The 14,451-nt window shown below is 42.3% G+C and overlaps 1 protein-coding gene across 5 annotated transcripts in view; it reads right to left on the reverse strand.

The window, feature by feature from the left end:
* The window catches only part of RGSL1 (regulator of G protein signaling like 1), a 51,604-nt gene that overhangs the window by 31,273 nt on the left and 5,880 nt on the right, over positions 1-14,451 (reverse strand). For all 5 annotated transcript variants that reach the window (XR_005124265.2, XR_005124264.2, XM_037506334.2 and 2 more), the window contains exons 4-10: positions 13,860-13,989; positions 12,361-12,465; positions 11,189-11,350; positions 9,034-10,001; positions 6,751-6,813; positions 6,111-6,333; positions 2,764-2,871 (exon numbers count right to left, since the gene is read on the reverse strand). Coding sequence is in view for 3 of the 5 variants with exons in the window: in XM_037506334.2 (XP_037362231.1) it covers positions 2,764-2,871; positions 6,111-6,333; positions 6,751-6,813; positions 9,034-10,001; positions 11,189-11,350; positions 12,361-12,465; positions 13,860-13,989 (1,759 nt within the window). In the remaining 2 variants the exon portion in view is untranslated. The remainder of the gene's footprint in view (positions 1-2,763; positions 2,872-6,110; positions 6,334-6,750; positions 6,814-9,033; positions 10,002-11,188; positions 11,351-12,360; positions 12,466-13,859; positions 13,990-14,451) is intronic.

The raw sequence follows: 14,451 nt of genomic DNA on the forward strand, positions 1-14,451 counted from the left end.
AAAAATCACTATCACTACAATTGCTATCTCAGATACTTAGTACTAAGAGAAGTAGGGATGATTTCCACCCTGACACTTATATCACCCTAAACCTTGTTATCTAAGTCTACTAGTCATAAGGCTTAGAGCCCACCTTCCCCAGAAGACTGCAGAGACCAAGCTCATTATACCTCTCCTTATCATGTTAATTGGCATTAAATGTTGTCCCTCCCCAGTTTTAACTGGACCACATGACATCCAATCGTAGTCCAAATGACTTCCAGTCTTCCTTGACACTCCTGCTAACCCATCCTACATCCTTCTACTCACCGTCTGGAATTCTTGCTTTGTCATCAGCAAACTCTCACAGATTCTCTACCACTTCATCAACTGAAATGTGTTTTAACTGAAACCATTCATTGTTATGATGACATTCTTCCATGAAAGGCTTCTTCTCAAATATCATTCTATCTCATACACAATTCAGAGTGGGTGTCTGGTCCCTGATTGCCATTTCAAAAGCATTTATTTCAAAAAATATATATTAAACATTGCTATTGAAAAATGGAGATCCCAAAGATCTCAATATTAGAAGAATTCTTTGAGGTTAATAGTATGGAAGACAATATAGAATGTCAATTCATTGAGGACAGAAATTGCAAGTTATTCATCTCACCACTAGAAATTAGGACATGGTATAATCTTATAGTTGATGATTTAAAATATTTATTAAGTAGAACGTATCTTAGAACATCTACTTACTATGTCCCCAGTAAGTAAAAGACTTGGGTCTGGAAACCAGTGGATGAAATTAGGAGTGATTTGTTTACTATCGGTATAAGAGACTTATTGAGGGTAATTTCTAATCTTTACAACTTTAGGGTCTGTGAGTCTAGACAAGCACTGACCAATAGAAATATGCAATTTAAAAGAGCTAAAAGGGAAAAAATTACCTTGAACAATATATTTTATATAGTCTATTTATTTATACTAGACATTCTGGTGCTCAATAGCCATATAGAGCTTGTGGCCCTGTGTGGACAGTGCCATTCTAGATATCCTAGATCCTGGAATGCTTCTATTAGGGACACAGTAGGCACTCAGTCACTTCAAACTCCTATGGCAAGAGGTCTCAGGCAAGCAAAAGAATCACTGTACTGATAAGGTGATGGACGGATCATCAGGGCCATGTTACACAGCAGAGGCAGAGAACTCCTTTGTCCTCCTCTTGGTATTCCCCAATCCAGTTCTGATGATAACTTAACAAGTGCATCAGCCACAATCCAAGGGTTATGTGTGCTAACCAAGGTTCAGGTCTCTTAGCGGTGAGTGTCTAAGTCATTCTTTATTTTTAAAGATTTATTTATACAAGAACTGGGGTACAGGCCAGAGGCACTGGCGGGTGAGAGGATTCACCAGAGACAGAGTGGGGAACAGAACAGGCAGACTGGAACGAAAACACTGCTGAAAGGAGCAGAGGGCAAGACAGGAGAGATCTGCCTCCCCATGTGGGTATTTTCCTGGCCAGCTGGGAATCAAACCCATGCTGCAGAGGCTGCAGACAGCTTCACAGTGCTGCTCTCAACCCCCTGCATCACCAGGGAGGTCCGAGTGTCTGAGTCATTCTGCCAGATATGCTCTTCCTCCCCGCAAGATCTGCAGAGACTTTAGCTGAGCATCAAGGGAATCTATGACAGATAGCAGAGGAGGGGAAGAGGAACATTTGTGTGGTCTCCAGATAGGTTACATTAATAAGTATCAGCCTTCTTTAAATTCCCCGAGGAAAGAAACCAACAAGACTTGGAGCTACACAATTTCCATACAAAGCAAATGAATAGTAGTTGGTGCCTTGGTACATGACTCAAATTCTCCCTTTAGGACCAAATTATTCATTCCCCAGCTTTTGCAGTGCTGGTTGCTTAGAGTTCATAGTTGAGGGCTTCCTCTGGAAACTGGCTTGGCCAAAAGTCACTGTCCCACCTAAGGTTATATTCTCTCTAAGGGCAGCCACATCCATTATGTGTCATTGTGGAAATATATAAGCTCCTTGTCTCAATGGAAGGGCCATCCTTTAGAGCTGTTGAGACCTGCTGTAACAACCTGACAGTTTTATATCTACCTTGGCCCAGTCCTGCTCTCCTCTCCCCCTTACAGGTGTTATTCCTAAGGACACACCCCAACATAGCTCCTTTGACAAATCTCTGACTCCAGACAACTTGGCAAAAGACAAATCTGCATTATTTTAAACCCCAGAGTGATAACTAGGTAAGGAGGTAGGTGTTCACAATTTTCATTTATCCTCATTCGTCAATAATTACATCTCATTTTCATGATGCCCTTCTCATATTTAGTAGGAGAATAAAAGACAAGGTCATTCTCCCTTGACCTCCCTCATTTTATTTGTTTTTTTTAAAAAGATTTATTCATTTATGCATACAAGAACTGGGGGTACAGGCCAGAGATGCGGGTGTGAGAGGACTCACCAGAGACAGAATGGGGAACAGAACAGGCAAATTGACTGAAATACACTGCTGAGGGAAGCAACGGACGAGTCAGGAGAGGTCTGCTGTGCCATGTGGGAGCTCCCTGGCCAGGGAACGAATTCATGCTGCAGAGGTTGCGTATAACTTCACAGTGACGTGTTTCAACCCTTGTGCCACTGGAGACCACTTGACCGCCCTCATTTTAAATGAAAGTTTATTTGTATTCTGGCTTATGCTTCTAGAGTCTGGAAATTTTTCTCTTATCCGGTTGTCTCAAACTTACCTAAATTTAAACACTTACCCACTTTAGGTGCTTTTTCACAATATATTTTGTAGTCATTGCTGATCTTCTCTATGGCCAATTTTGGATATTTATAGCAGAGCTCCTCAAAGGACATTTTCTCTGTATCTATCAAGGAAGGAAAAATGGGTAGAATCTAGTTGTCTGCTCTTGGTTCAAAGATTAATGTACTTTTGTCGAGAGTACTGTCTTTCAAATGTTAGTTTAAACTTAAAATCACTAGTGTTTTAATGGAATATTTGCACAAGAAAGACAAATTCTTATAGCTTCCTCTCTCCCATAGAATGGGAAGAATCTGTCCTTTTTGGGAAAACCTGGCCATGGAGATTCTCTGCCAGAGAGATACTAAAATAACTTTGAAACAGGTACTAATTGTTAAGACATAAACAAGAAGTAACTCATCCAAATGAATGTTGACCTCTTCAACGCAGCCAGCTGTTTTGAGGAGAAACTGCAAATGCATTTTAAACATTCTTCTAGTGCTTCAAAGACAGGAATAGTATATGCCAAATAATATGCTAGGGCCCTTCCCTCTGTTGCATCTGTCTTCGGGAATTATTTTCAGAATTGATAACTCACATATCCGAGTATCATCAGTATGACATTAAAATCATATTCCAAATGAGTTGCAAATTATTATCCTGCGAGAATGAATAATGTTTCCTAGAAATAGTGAGGCATTGTTTCCAGTCATGGTGAATTGAGAGGAAAACATTTTTGTTTCCAAAATGAGGTGGGACAGTAAGACTGAGAGAGTAAGAGCAGTTTGAACTGTGCAAAAACAGAAGCAGAACAGCAGCCCCTCGCCACCCAGCAAGGTGGACCATGCATTCGTGTCATGCTTTCCAGGGTTAGATTAAGTCTAACTGAACAGATCTTCTGGAATTTCTCAGAGTATTCCAGTAGTGGATTCTAGAAGGAATACTGAGATGCAAAACAAAAGTCTCAGTTGTTTTATACCAGTGTTGTCACTGTCATCTTTATCATTTCTCAGCCAGGGAATTGTGACCACAAACAATAGAGCAGTGGGTTGTTCCTGTCAGGAGTCCAAGTTTCTAGCCCTGGAGCAGCTTCCTTTTGCTGAGCAACCTTGAGTAAATCTTTTAACTTTGTGATGTGGGACTCAGTTTTTCCATCTGAAGCTGACAGTACTCTAGCCCTGTGAGCTTGTGGTGGTGTCTGAGTGGGGGCATAACCCCACCTGAGAATTACCTGGAAGTAAGGCCCCCAACTTGTGTAAATGCACAGAAGGTCCTTTATCAGGTCAGGCATGGGTTCCAAATAAGCATTAGTGGAGGACGAAAAGATGAGGGCTAGGGGCCTAGGGAAGGTGTCTCTATGGGGGGATGGGTTCTGCTCTTTCTGGCCACTCCTAACAGTCTCTGGCCACCACCGGAATGTCTGTTGCTCAATGTGTTTGTGTGGTGAAATTTACCAGTCATCCTTTCTTCCACTTTTCTTTTGATATCTGAGAGGTTCTGGAATGTTCTGGATTTATTTATTTATTTATTTATTAATATATTTTTTAAAGATTTATTTATTTATGCATATGAGAGCTGGGATACAGGCCAGAGATGTGGGGGGTGAGAGGATTCACCAGAGACAGAGTGGGGAGCAGAACAGGCAGAATGACCGAAAGCACTGCTGAGGGGAGCATCAGGTGAGACAGCAGAGGTCTGCTCTGCCATGTGGGTAGCTCTCTGGCCGGCTACAGATCGAACTCATGCTGCAGAGGCTGGGAATTACTTCATAGTGAGGTGTTTAACCCCTTGCGCCACCAGGGAGGCCCTGGAATTTCTGGATTTGGAGAGTAGGTGAATTCCTGAGATAAACAGAGGGGCTGTTCATGCTAGATTTATTTTTATTATTTTTTAAAGATTTATTTATTTATTTAAGAACTGGGGTACCGGGCAGTTGTGGAGGAGGGTGAGAGGATTCACCAGCAGAACAGGCAGACTGTCGAAATACACTACTGAGGGGAGCAGCGGGCAGGACAGGAGAGGTCTGCCTCACCATGTGGGCATCTTTGCAGCCGGCGGGGCTCAAACCGGCACTGCAGAGGCTGCGGATAGCTTCACAGCACTGCGCTCAACTGCCTGCACCACCAGGGAGGCCTTGTTCATGCTAGATTTAAATAACTTGTGTCTAAGCATAACCAGGAAAGGCAAGCCCCCAAGGCAGCGTGTATATGGGGAGTGGGCATCAAAGTTTTAAAGAACTTAAAACATTTTTGAGTGTAATCTAATAATCACTACATATCAAATATTCCCATACTGCAATCCTCTCAACAATCCTGCCATTGCCTCCATTCCGCAGATAAAGGAAATGAGTCTCAGAGAGGTGAAATAAATTGTTCAAGCTCAAAGAGAGAGTGGTGGAACAGAATTTTCAAAACTTTTGCTTATTCCTATTATACCTGTGTATTTCAAAGTGATGGTCATGCCTCAAAAATATGCCAAAAATAAGTTGAGTCATTGACAGCTCTTGAAAAATGAAATAGAGAATATTGGAGTATATCATCTTGTGTAAATTTATTTTTCCATAATATGCAACACACACACAGGTATGTATTTCCCAGGCCATAAATTCATGTGTATTTATGGTGGATCAGAGTTTGAGAAATACTGCACTACTCTGTCACAGCATAGATAATTAAAGCAGTTTTTTCATTTGAATAATAATGGTTCACATTTATTATTTTTTACTATTGCAAACATTGCACTAATAGCTTTCATAGATGATCTTGGGTCATCTTCACAACACGTTATTATTCCCAATTTGCAGATGAGAAAATCAGAGCTTAAAAGAGAGGTTAAATGCACTTCTCAAGTTCATCCAGTCAATAGTAGACCTAGGATACGACCCCAGGCTCTTGGGACAGCAGAGCCTTGTTTTCCTAGCTACTTCTCCCCACTGCCTGGATGCTGGTATGTTACATTGGGGTAGAGGGATGGCTGCTAATAGTAAATGCACAGAAATGCATGGGACTCATATCTGGGGAACATGTGGAAAAGAGGAACATGCTTCTCAGATGCACAAAAAGTATTCAGTGTTACTGTGGTGATGTCTGGTCAAACTTGAGCATCATGGTTCCTTACAGAGCCAGCAGGGGCTCCTATGACCAGTCAATCTGTATTCAGATCCTGGCTCTGCCACTTACTGTGTGACCTTAGGAAGTCACTTGTCCTCTCTGTGTCTATACTCAAGACTTACCTCATAGGTCATTGTGAACATCAAATTGCATGGTGCTGATGTGTAGTAGTAATCACTAAATGTTAATTATTAATATTTCCCAGTTTCCTATATGATATATGCCTATATCAAAAAATTAAGGTGACTTCCCTTACCTGCTAGAAACACTGGAGACTTCAGTTCTACCTGGAGAGACCCACCTTGCCTCAAATCTTCAGTAGCTATCTTTTGCCACTGCATAGAATCCATTCCCTCCATGTCAGCCAAACCCTGGCTTAACTCCAGAGATTCCTCAAACCTCTTATAAAGAAGAATGATCTCTTCCTTGCTTATACATTCTTTTCTATGCCAATTGGTTCTGATGAAAGGGGTCTGAGTCTAAAAGAAGGGGGTGGAGGACAGACATTATTTGCTACAGTAACTAGACCAGCAGCGGTTTTTTGTGCAGCCCAGGTCTCCTTTACCTCCTTTACTTCCCACAGATGTAGGTTTGTCATCTTCAGTTTGTTAAGAACCATTGCTACTACATACATCAATGCCCCCCTCTTCTAATCAAAACCATTTTCTCGCAGGGAGAAATTCTATATGACTGTGGCTTCTTCAAAATCAGTGTATATAACTGAGTCTTTGTTGAGACTCAATTATCTTTATAACATCAGGGGCAAAGGCAATCCCCAGTTGCCTCTGGGAAAAATCAAATTCCAATTACTGAACACATAAAGCATCTTAAAGAGCAGCTTCTCTAATTTCTTTCCTTCCCCACATGATTCCTCCCCAACTCAAAGCCCTTCTTACTGCAAAACTGAGAAACCAGTAGTCCTCTTCATCCAGGAATTCATCATACCAGCAGTTGAGCATCTGAAATCCAAAGAGGACACAAGTGTTATGAGGTAGTGCTGAGCTTGCTGCCTCTCTGCAGCTAGTGTTTCCTTGGGAGACCAGGAGCTGTAGATTCTGGATTCTCTAATATGGAGATATTGTGGAAGAGCAGACATTAGCCGTGATCAACCAGGAGGCCTGCCTATGCCTCTCAGCATCTCAGAGACTAGTCATTGATAATAACTAAGACGAGATAGGACAATTTTTTTTACTGAAGAACAGTTACTTATTTCTTTGTTCATTTCCAAAGTGCTCTCAGATGATTCTCAAAACGGTCCTAAGAACCAAGCATCTCTTTTCCCTCCCACTAGAAGATGCTACCCACTTGAGAAGCATATCTTATTTCATTAAAACAAACAGAATGTAATAACAGCAACTCTGCAAGTTACCGCTTAGCTAGGTCTCCTTATCCATACTCTTATTTTCATTCCTCCCTCAATAGAGAACTATGAGGTACAGAGTTTTGGGAGACCTCATATAAGAGTCAGTGTAAGGAAGGAATTTGGGTTTTACTGGACACAGAAAACTATTTTCAAGGTTCTCACTCATTTCATCATTTTCAGTTAAATTACACAATTTATGGCTGGTGTGGAAATGAACCTGCTGAGGGCTCCAAGCAAACTTAGAGGCATCAGCTGGGAAGCCATTGCTTCCCAATATGAGGAAGCCGCCTCACCAAAGTGGTCATAGCAAGAGGGGAGAATGCCAGATACTGGACAGATTTTTAAGATCAAGCCAACAGGATTCACTAATAGACTCAACATGGGCATAAAGATACTAGTTAAGGATGATATCAAGATTCTTAGTCTGGGAAGTTGTGACATCTTGACTTATCCAGACACAAACACTTCAACATCTTTGCTGAAGAATAAGCGCTGGCAGGAAGCCTTGCTGTGCAGGTCCTCAGATCCAGGAAGTGCAATCCCAGTCTAAGCCTCTCACCCCTTGATAAAGGTCAAGGCTGCCTTTGGACTTCCAGTATTCAAGTGCTGTGCAAAAGCAAATGTTAGCTATGGATCCACTGGGGCTGAGCCCAATGCACTACCCCAGTGTGCAACCACAATGTCCAATTATGCTGTATTGGAAATCATGTGGGTTTGAGCCAAAGACTTCTGGGTTCTGATCCTTGTGCCTCCACTAGTCTATTGTGTGCCTTTGTGTGAATCCATTTACACTCTCTGAGATTCATGTTCCTTAATTGTACAACAAAAGCAACAGTATCACCCTGTCTGCTCTCAGAGGTGCTAAGAAGTCTAAAGGAGGAAATGCGCATAAATGGTCTTTTTAAGACAAATCATTATAATGCACTAAACAATTTGCTATTTATAGCCACTTCCCACTCCAGAAAAATGTCCTACCATTCTTCATCCTGTTATGCCTTGGGAGATCAACCTGTGAGGACATCAAAACCTCCCTTGACTTCTGGTTGGGTTCATCCAGTGAGGGATCCTAGCAAGAGGAAAGTGAGCATGGGATATCTTTTTCCTTTGTTCTCTCCCAGCCAGATCACTGAGGACTGGCTATATCCCACTACTGACAATTATAATCCTGCCATGTGTCCCACTGCATACAGCTCTTTCTCTCCTGATTCTAGAAACTGCTTCATCCCCTCAATTCTTCAGACCTGGGAGCCCTACCCTCATGCCCATTCCTTTGAAAGTAGTCTCTTATTTGGCTCTCATCTGTTACCCAACTTGTTCCATTTGTTTTCTGCCAAGATTTTGATGATACAATTGTAAAGCTATGGCCTTACTTCTTAGGAGTCTTCAGGATAGTTCCATGCTTTTATCTAATGCTTAGGGATAAGAATAAACTCCTCCCACTTGGCAATTACCTTAATGACCAATCTAGGAAATAGAAACCCTGCATTTCAGTACATAATGTTCAGAACAGGGTTCTCAAAACATCCCTCAACAGAACACCCTGAGGTACATAGTTTTGAGAGACCCCATATAAGAGTGAACTGAAGAAGGAATAGAAGGTAGATATTGACCACACCTTCCCCTCAATTCTACTTTGGACTTATGACTGGTTCTTTGTAGTTTTCATTGCTTGCTCCAAAGAGACCAACCAACTCTTCAAAATGTGTAGGATTATGTGGATAATCAGACCATTAACTTAGCCAGTATAGATGATCAGACAAGACTTTTAGTTGGTTGTGATCTATTTTTCCAGATACTCATTTCAGTAATGACCTACCTTGCAGATCTCCTTCTGAGCTCTGGGAATCCAGGGGTTCACATCCCCAAAAGGGAGCAACTCCTTCAAACCTTGAATGGTTCGAGATTTGAGTGGTAGGGGTGGACCAATCTGCTCATTCAGATAAAGCTCACAGATTCTGTTGCCCAGCATGTGTCGAAAGACAGCATTCCCAGTCTTCCTGTTCCTCATCAGGACACTGAGGAAATGGTGCAGGTCCTGCCAGAGATCCAGGAGTTGGATCTCCACTTTCAAGTCCTGCTTCTTCAGGTGGTGACGGAAGGGACTCCCGGCACAGGCATCAGCACACAAGGCCCAGTGGATGTACCCCAAGGAGAAGTTTTGTTTGATGGCTCTCTTGAAAGTCACTGGGGTGGTGTGATTGATGATGGGGGTGACAGCCCTCAAGTGGGCCAAGAAGTCCTCCTCAAAGAGGCCCTCCAATTGGAGGTTACTCTTAACTTTCTTCTTTACATTGGACTTCCTGGCACAGGGTATATCCTTTTCTTGAGAGCTAATTTTTTTCTCCTTTGAAGAAACTACCTTCAAGGAAGTCATTTGTAGTCTCATCGTCTCTTGAGGACATACCTCCTGGGGAGGCCTAATGGTGGTGTTTGACTTGAGATCCATTTCCAGGGGCCAAGAATCATGGTCAATCAACTGCCTCATCTTCTTCTTGGTCTTCCTGCTTGAGTACCATTTCTGAGGGTGTTGGCAATTCTTTATGCTCATGCTCAGGGGGAGCCCTCCATCATGGGAGCAGCAAACACTGCACAGGCGAGTCTCATACTCCTGCATCAGACCCTGGCACGATTCTTCCTTGGCCATCATCATCTTGGCATGGGTGTAAAAGTTGGGGAGCCAATAGCTCTGGAGTTTGAACAGAGCCACTTTCTGCATGTGACTCAGAATTTCTCTCCTGGTGATTGACTGGTTGGGATGCCAGATAGACAGATTAAGGAGGGCCTCTGGAAAAAATACAGAGAGGTGAAGGCTGACATAATGAGATAATGGCAATGATGATGTTGGAGAAACTTTGGGATTTTTCCAAGTTTGTTTTTTTTTTTTGTTTTTTGTTTTTTTTTTTTTTTGTGGGACACTCACCTGTGGCAGGGGAACGAACCGGCGCTGCGGGCAGCCTCACAGCCCAGTGCTCAACCGCTTCACCACCATGGGAGGCCCTCCAAGTGTTTTTTCATATAACATTTCCTGCATTCCTCAGGCTATCCTGGGGTTTGGCCAGGTCAAATATATAGTGGACTTAGATGTAGGATTTACTCAAGTCATAATGACCACTTTCTCTAATTGCCTCCCTTCCTCCCCATTGATAAAAGCCATTTTATGGGATTCCTTAAATTTAGAATATTGAATGCTGTTATAAAGAAAAGCAAAAGGCATGAGGAAAAAGTGTTTAAGAACCAGAAGTATGTACTTCTTAGTTAGATTTCTCAATATAAGATCTGATTGGAGGAAGGGGTTTGTACTGGATAATTTGAAGGAATCCTTACTAACCCTGATTTTAATGTTATATATTCTAAATTACCCATATATGTGGAAGAATATGACTAATTCCAAACAGCGAATCTTCTGGACCACATCTATATTTGAGTTAGGAATGCTGCTTCACTCAATACATACATAAGTGTATTTGGATGCATCTGATGCTCTAGAGAAGGGGTTGGCAAGCTTTTTCTGTAGTGGGGCACATAATAAATACTTTAGACATTGTGAGCAATCTCCTCTTTAACCTTTAGAAATGCATATACATTCTTATCTCACAAGCCACATGTGCTACATTTGACCTGTAGGTTATAATTTGCTCTAGAGAATACTGATTTAAAAAAATAAAAAGGACAAACCACTCAAATTCAGAAGATGCAGGAGCTGTTCAATTATCCTGTCCCAATTCCTCTTCTTTCCTTCCAGCCAACTTTTGCTAAAAAGTAAATGTCACGAAGAGGTCCCTACTAAGGATAGCTGGTCTCTGTCAACCTTTTCCTGTAAAGGGTTGGGAATCCCACTGGCACTGATAGATAGAAGGTAGAGAGGGCAGCAGTCTGCAAAGCAGGAGACTGAGGGGTATCAGACACTGGAGTTTTGTTTGTTTGTTTTACTCCCTATAAGTTTCACTTCAAAGTTGCCTTATGACTCTTACTGATGTTCATGTTGCAGAGTGTCACCACCCGGGAGCCCTCCTGCAGGTGGGTGGCCTTCAGCACGAAGAGGAGGGACAGGTAGTGGTCTCTCACTTTCAGGTCCATCTCATCTATGCTCAGGATCTTCTCAGCAAGGATCCAGAAATCTACAAGCTCTTCACCTACAGATCAGAGAGGGCAGGCACGGAGCTGTCAATCTTGCCCTTCAGTGGTTGCACCTGGGTGTAGCTGCTGCGCCCACCTTGACACCAACAGCCTGCCTTACTATTTACTGTTGTTATTCTCTTAGGAGGGTTAAAGCATTGTCTGCAGGCATGTCTTAATGTAGGGGTGCATGGGAGACATGGGAAGAAGGGATTTATCAGATAGGGAGCTTTGGTGACTTTTTTCCTGTTGTTAAAATAACTGTTACTTTAAGGAAAATTGTAAGCCTCTGAGGATAGATCATGACATATTTAAATTTTGTCCAAAAAAAAAAAAAGATCAGGGGGAAAAAACATTTCCCTAGACCATGGACCCAGAGCAATCTGGAGAGGAACATCAGCGTCAAAAGGTGTCAAAGATGGTTTACATATTTCACAGTTTTTCCAGAGCTGAAGTCTCAGTGACAAACTGCAAGATAATCTGTGTTGTTCTCTCCTACCTGATCCCTGAAGATCTAGGATTTCATCCCTAAATGAAGGATCATTCCTGAATGAAGTTTAATGTTGCTGAATTGGACTGTCAGTCAGTTTTGATCAGCTAAGGATGCAAGAGAACAAAAACAGTGCATCCCAATCCTTTTGCTACAAGGTTTATTTATTAATGTATTATGAAAAAAAACTTTTTTACTTGTTCCTTATCTGTCTCCTCACCACAGTGACAGCATTTTAAAGCCAGGACATATATATGGCTATTGTCCACCTCTTACCCCACCTACCAGCAGAGTGGCTGCTTGGAGTGAGGCTCAATAAATGTTATTACGTAAATAAATGAATGAACGAATGAATGGGTCTCAGATTGCTTCTGGGCTAACCTATACTATGGATCCTAGTTTTCAAAGGTTTTGATCCAAATGGCATTACAAAACTTGTTTTATGTTTACCATAGACATAATCATCCCTAAGCCCTCCAGGGCACCCTAGACATTGTTAAGAACTTGCAAAGGCCCAGGAACAACTGTGAAACCCACCTGCGCTGCCCTTGAGGTACGTACAGAAGCGCCACATGCCCCTGACTCCACCGACACATTTCTGGAGTAGCCACTGGTCTGCCTTTTCCCATTTCATCATCTTGGCTGTCAGGAAAAGTTGATGGTGAAAGAGAGAGACAACAAGCTCGTCCCCAGCCCCTCTCTCAGTCTCAGACACAGTCAGACTCCCATGTGCTCAGTGTGAATGGAGAACATGGCAGCCAGTTAGATGAGTTTGGCTTGATTCTGTGGTATTTTTGGAGTTTGTGCCAGAACCTGTCTTGTGACACACAAAAGCCCCACAAGCAGCACACTATGCACAGATCAAAAACACCCTCCAGCCAGGGCTCGTGGCTTCTACAGTCCCCACCTGCCAGGGATCTTGCTAACCCGGTTTCCCTACACATACAGTGAAGGAGGGAGATGAGTGTAGTAGGTGATTTGTTTCAACGTTTAACTCAGGGGAAGCTCCTAAATCTTAACTTTCAGTTTCCTTTGGCCAGTTGAGCTGAGAATCAAGTTACCAACCCAAAGCTAGATGGACAGTTTATTCAGTCACTCTTTCAACAAATATTTATTACATGCCTGTCAACTGTCAAGCTCATTTCCAGGCAAAACTCTTGTCCTCAAGCTTATATTCTACTGAAGGAGACAGACAAATAGGAAGCATAATAAGTGTATTATCGAGCAAAGTGGAAGATTATTAGCACTACAGAAAAAAAAATGAAAATGAAAAGCAAGTAAAGCGGGGGCTGGGCATGCTAGGGTGAGGGCTGTATATGTGGACATTAGGCTCATTGATGTAGCCTTCACTGAGGAGGTGAGATAGGGAACCCTGTGAATTTTGGGGAGGAAAGACATTTCTATTAATGCAAAAACTTGAAGTGGGAAATATCCTGTATGTCTGAGGGATGAGGCTCATGTGGCTGGAATGTATGAGTGACGGAGGCGGGGGAAAGAGATGTGATCAGAAAGGACATGAATCCAGATCTCTCCGACCTTGAAGGTTTCATTTTAGGGGCACTGGGTTTCCCACTGAAGAGGAGTCATTGGTGCTGATGACACATTGTCAGAGAATGAACAGAGCGGTGACACGATCTGAATGGAGTTTTTAATGGTCCACTCTGGCTGCCATGAGCAGGAGAATGAGAGTGGAAGCAAGGAGACTAAGAGATGATTTCAGTGCCCAGATGAAAAATGATAGTGGGTTCCATCCGGTGGGAGCAATTAAATGATGAGCTATGTCTGGTTCTGGAAATATTTTAGATGATTTTGCCATGTTCAGTGAGACAAACAGCTCTGTCCACCTGACCCCTGCTTATTGCTCTAGGTACCAATTTTCAGTCTAAGAGTTCACCTATTGCCACTACACACTCAGCTAGCTCAGTCCAAGGGTATAAAGGCTGCCAACAGTGTACCTACTGTAGCTCTGACAGGCACCATACCACTGTGCAATCTGGTTTCCCTAATTCCTCCACATATATACCTTGCATGCTTACCTCCTTCTGTGGACTTAATGAAACTGATGAATTCCTGACAGAGAATGTAATGGAAACACAAGTTGGTTTTACAGAAGAAAGGTAACCGGAATTTTTCCAACCAGGTCAATAATCCTTTGTACTTTGCAATCTAGAGTATAAACAAAAGAGGAACAGAAGGAAGAAATGGAACTGAACTTCAAAGAAAAGCAGCTTAGCAAGGAGCAATAAATAACCTCACACTTGGAGTATCTGGTCCAGAGGCGAGGTGTGTCACTTAAAGACCATGTCGGAAGGGAATGGAGGCTTAGGCTAAGGATCCCAGGGGGGTGAATGGATTGGCAGGAAAGAAAAGGCTTCATCTGTCATCAGATAATCTTCCTTATTATCAAGGAAGTTGTTTAAGAAATTATCTAAATCCTGCTTCACAGAAAAGAAGCAGAAGAAATTTTGGTCTCTAGTGTCAAGTCATAACTCAACTATCTTCTTTGCAGACACACTTAAAATTTCTCATAAGCTCCCAATTCAAATCAGTGGCACAACAAGTGCAAAAACACACAACACAAATGTAACATCTCATAGAGCAGGAGATGGATCTGAGGAAGTGAAACAA

This window comes from Talpa occidentalis, unplaced genomic scaffold (assembly GCF_014898055.3).
Source record: "Talpa occidentalis isolate TD23 unplaced genomic scaffold, MPIMG_talOcc4v2.1 talOcc4.12, whole genome shotgun sequence".
Taxonomy (NCBI): domain Eukaryota; kingdom Metazoa; phylum Chordata; class Mammalia; order Eulipotyphla; family Talpidae; genus Talpa; species Talpa occidentalis.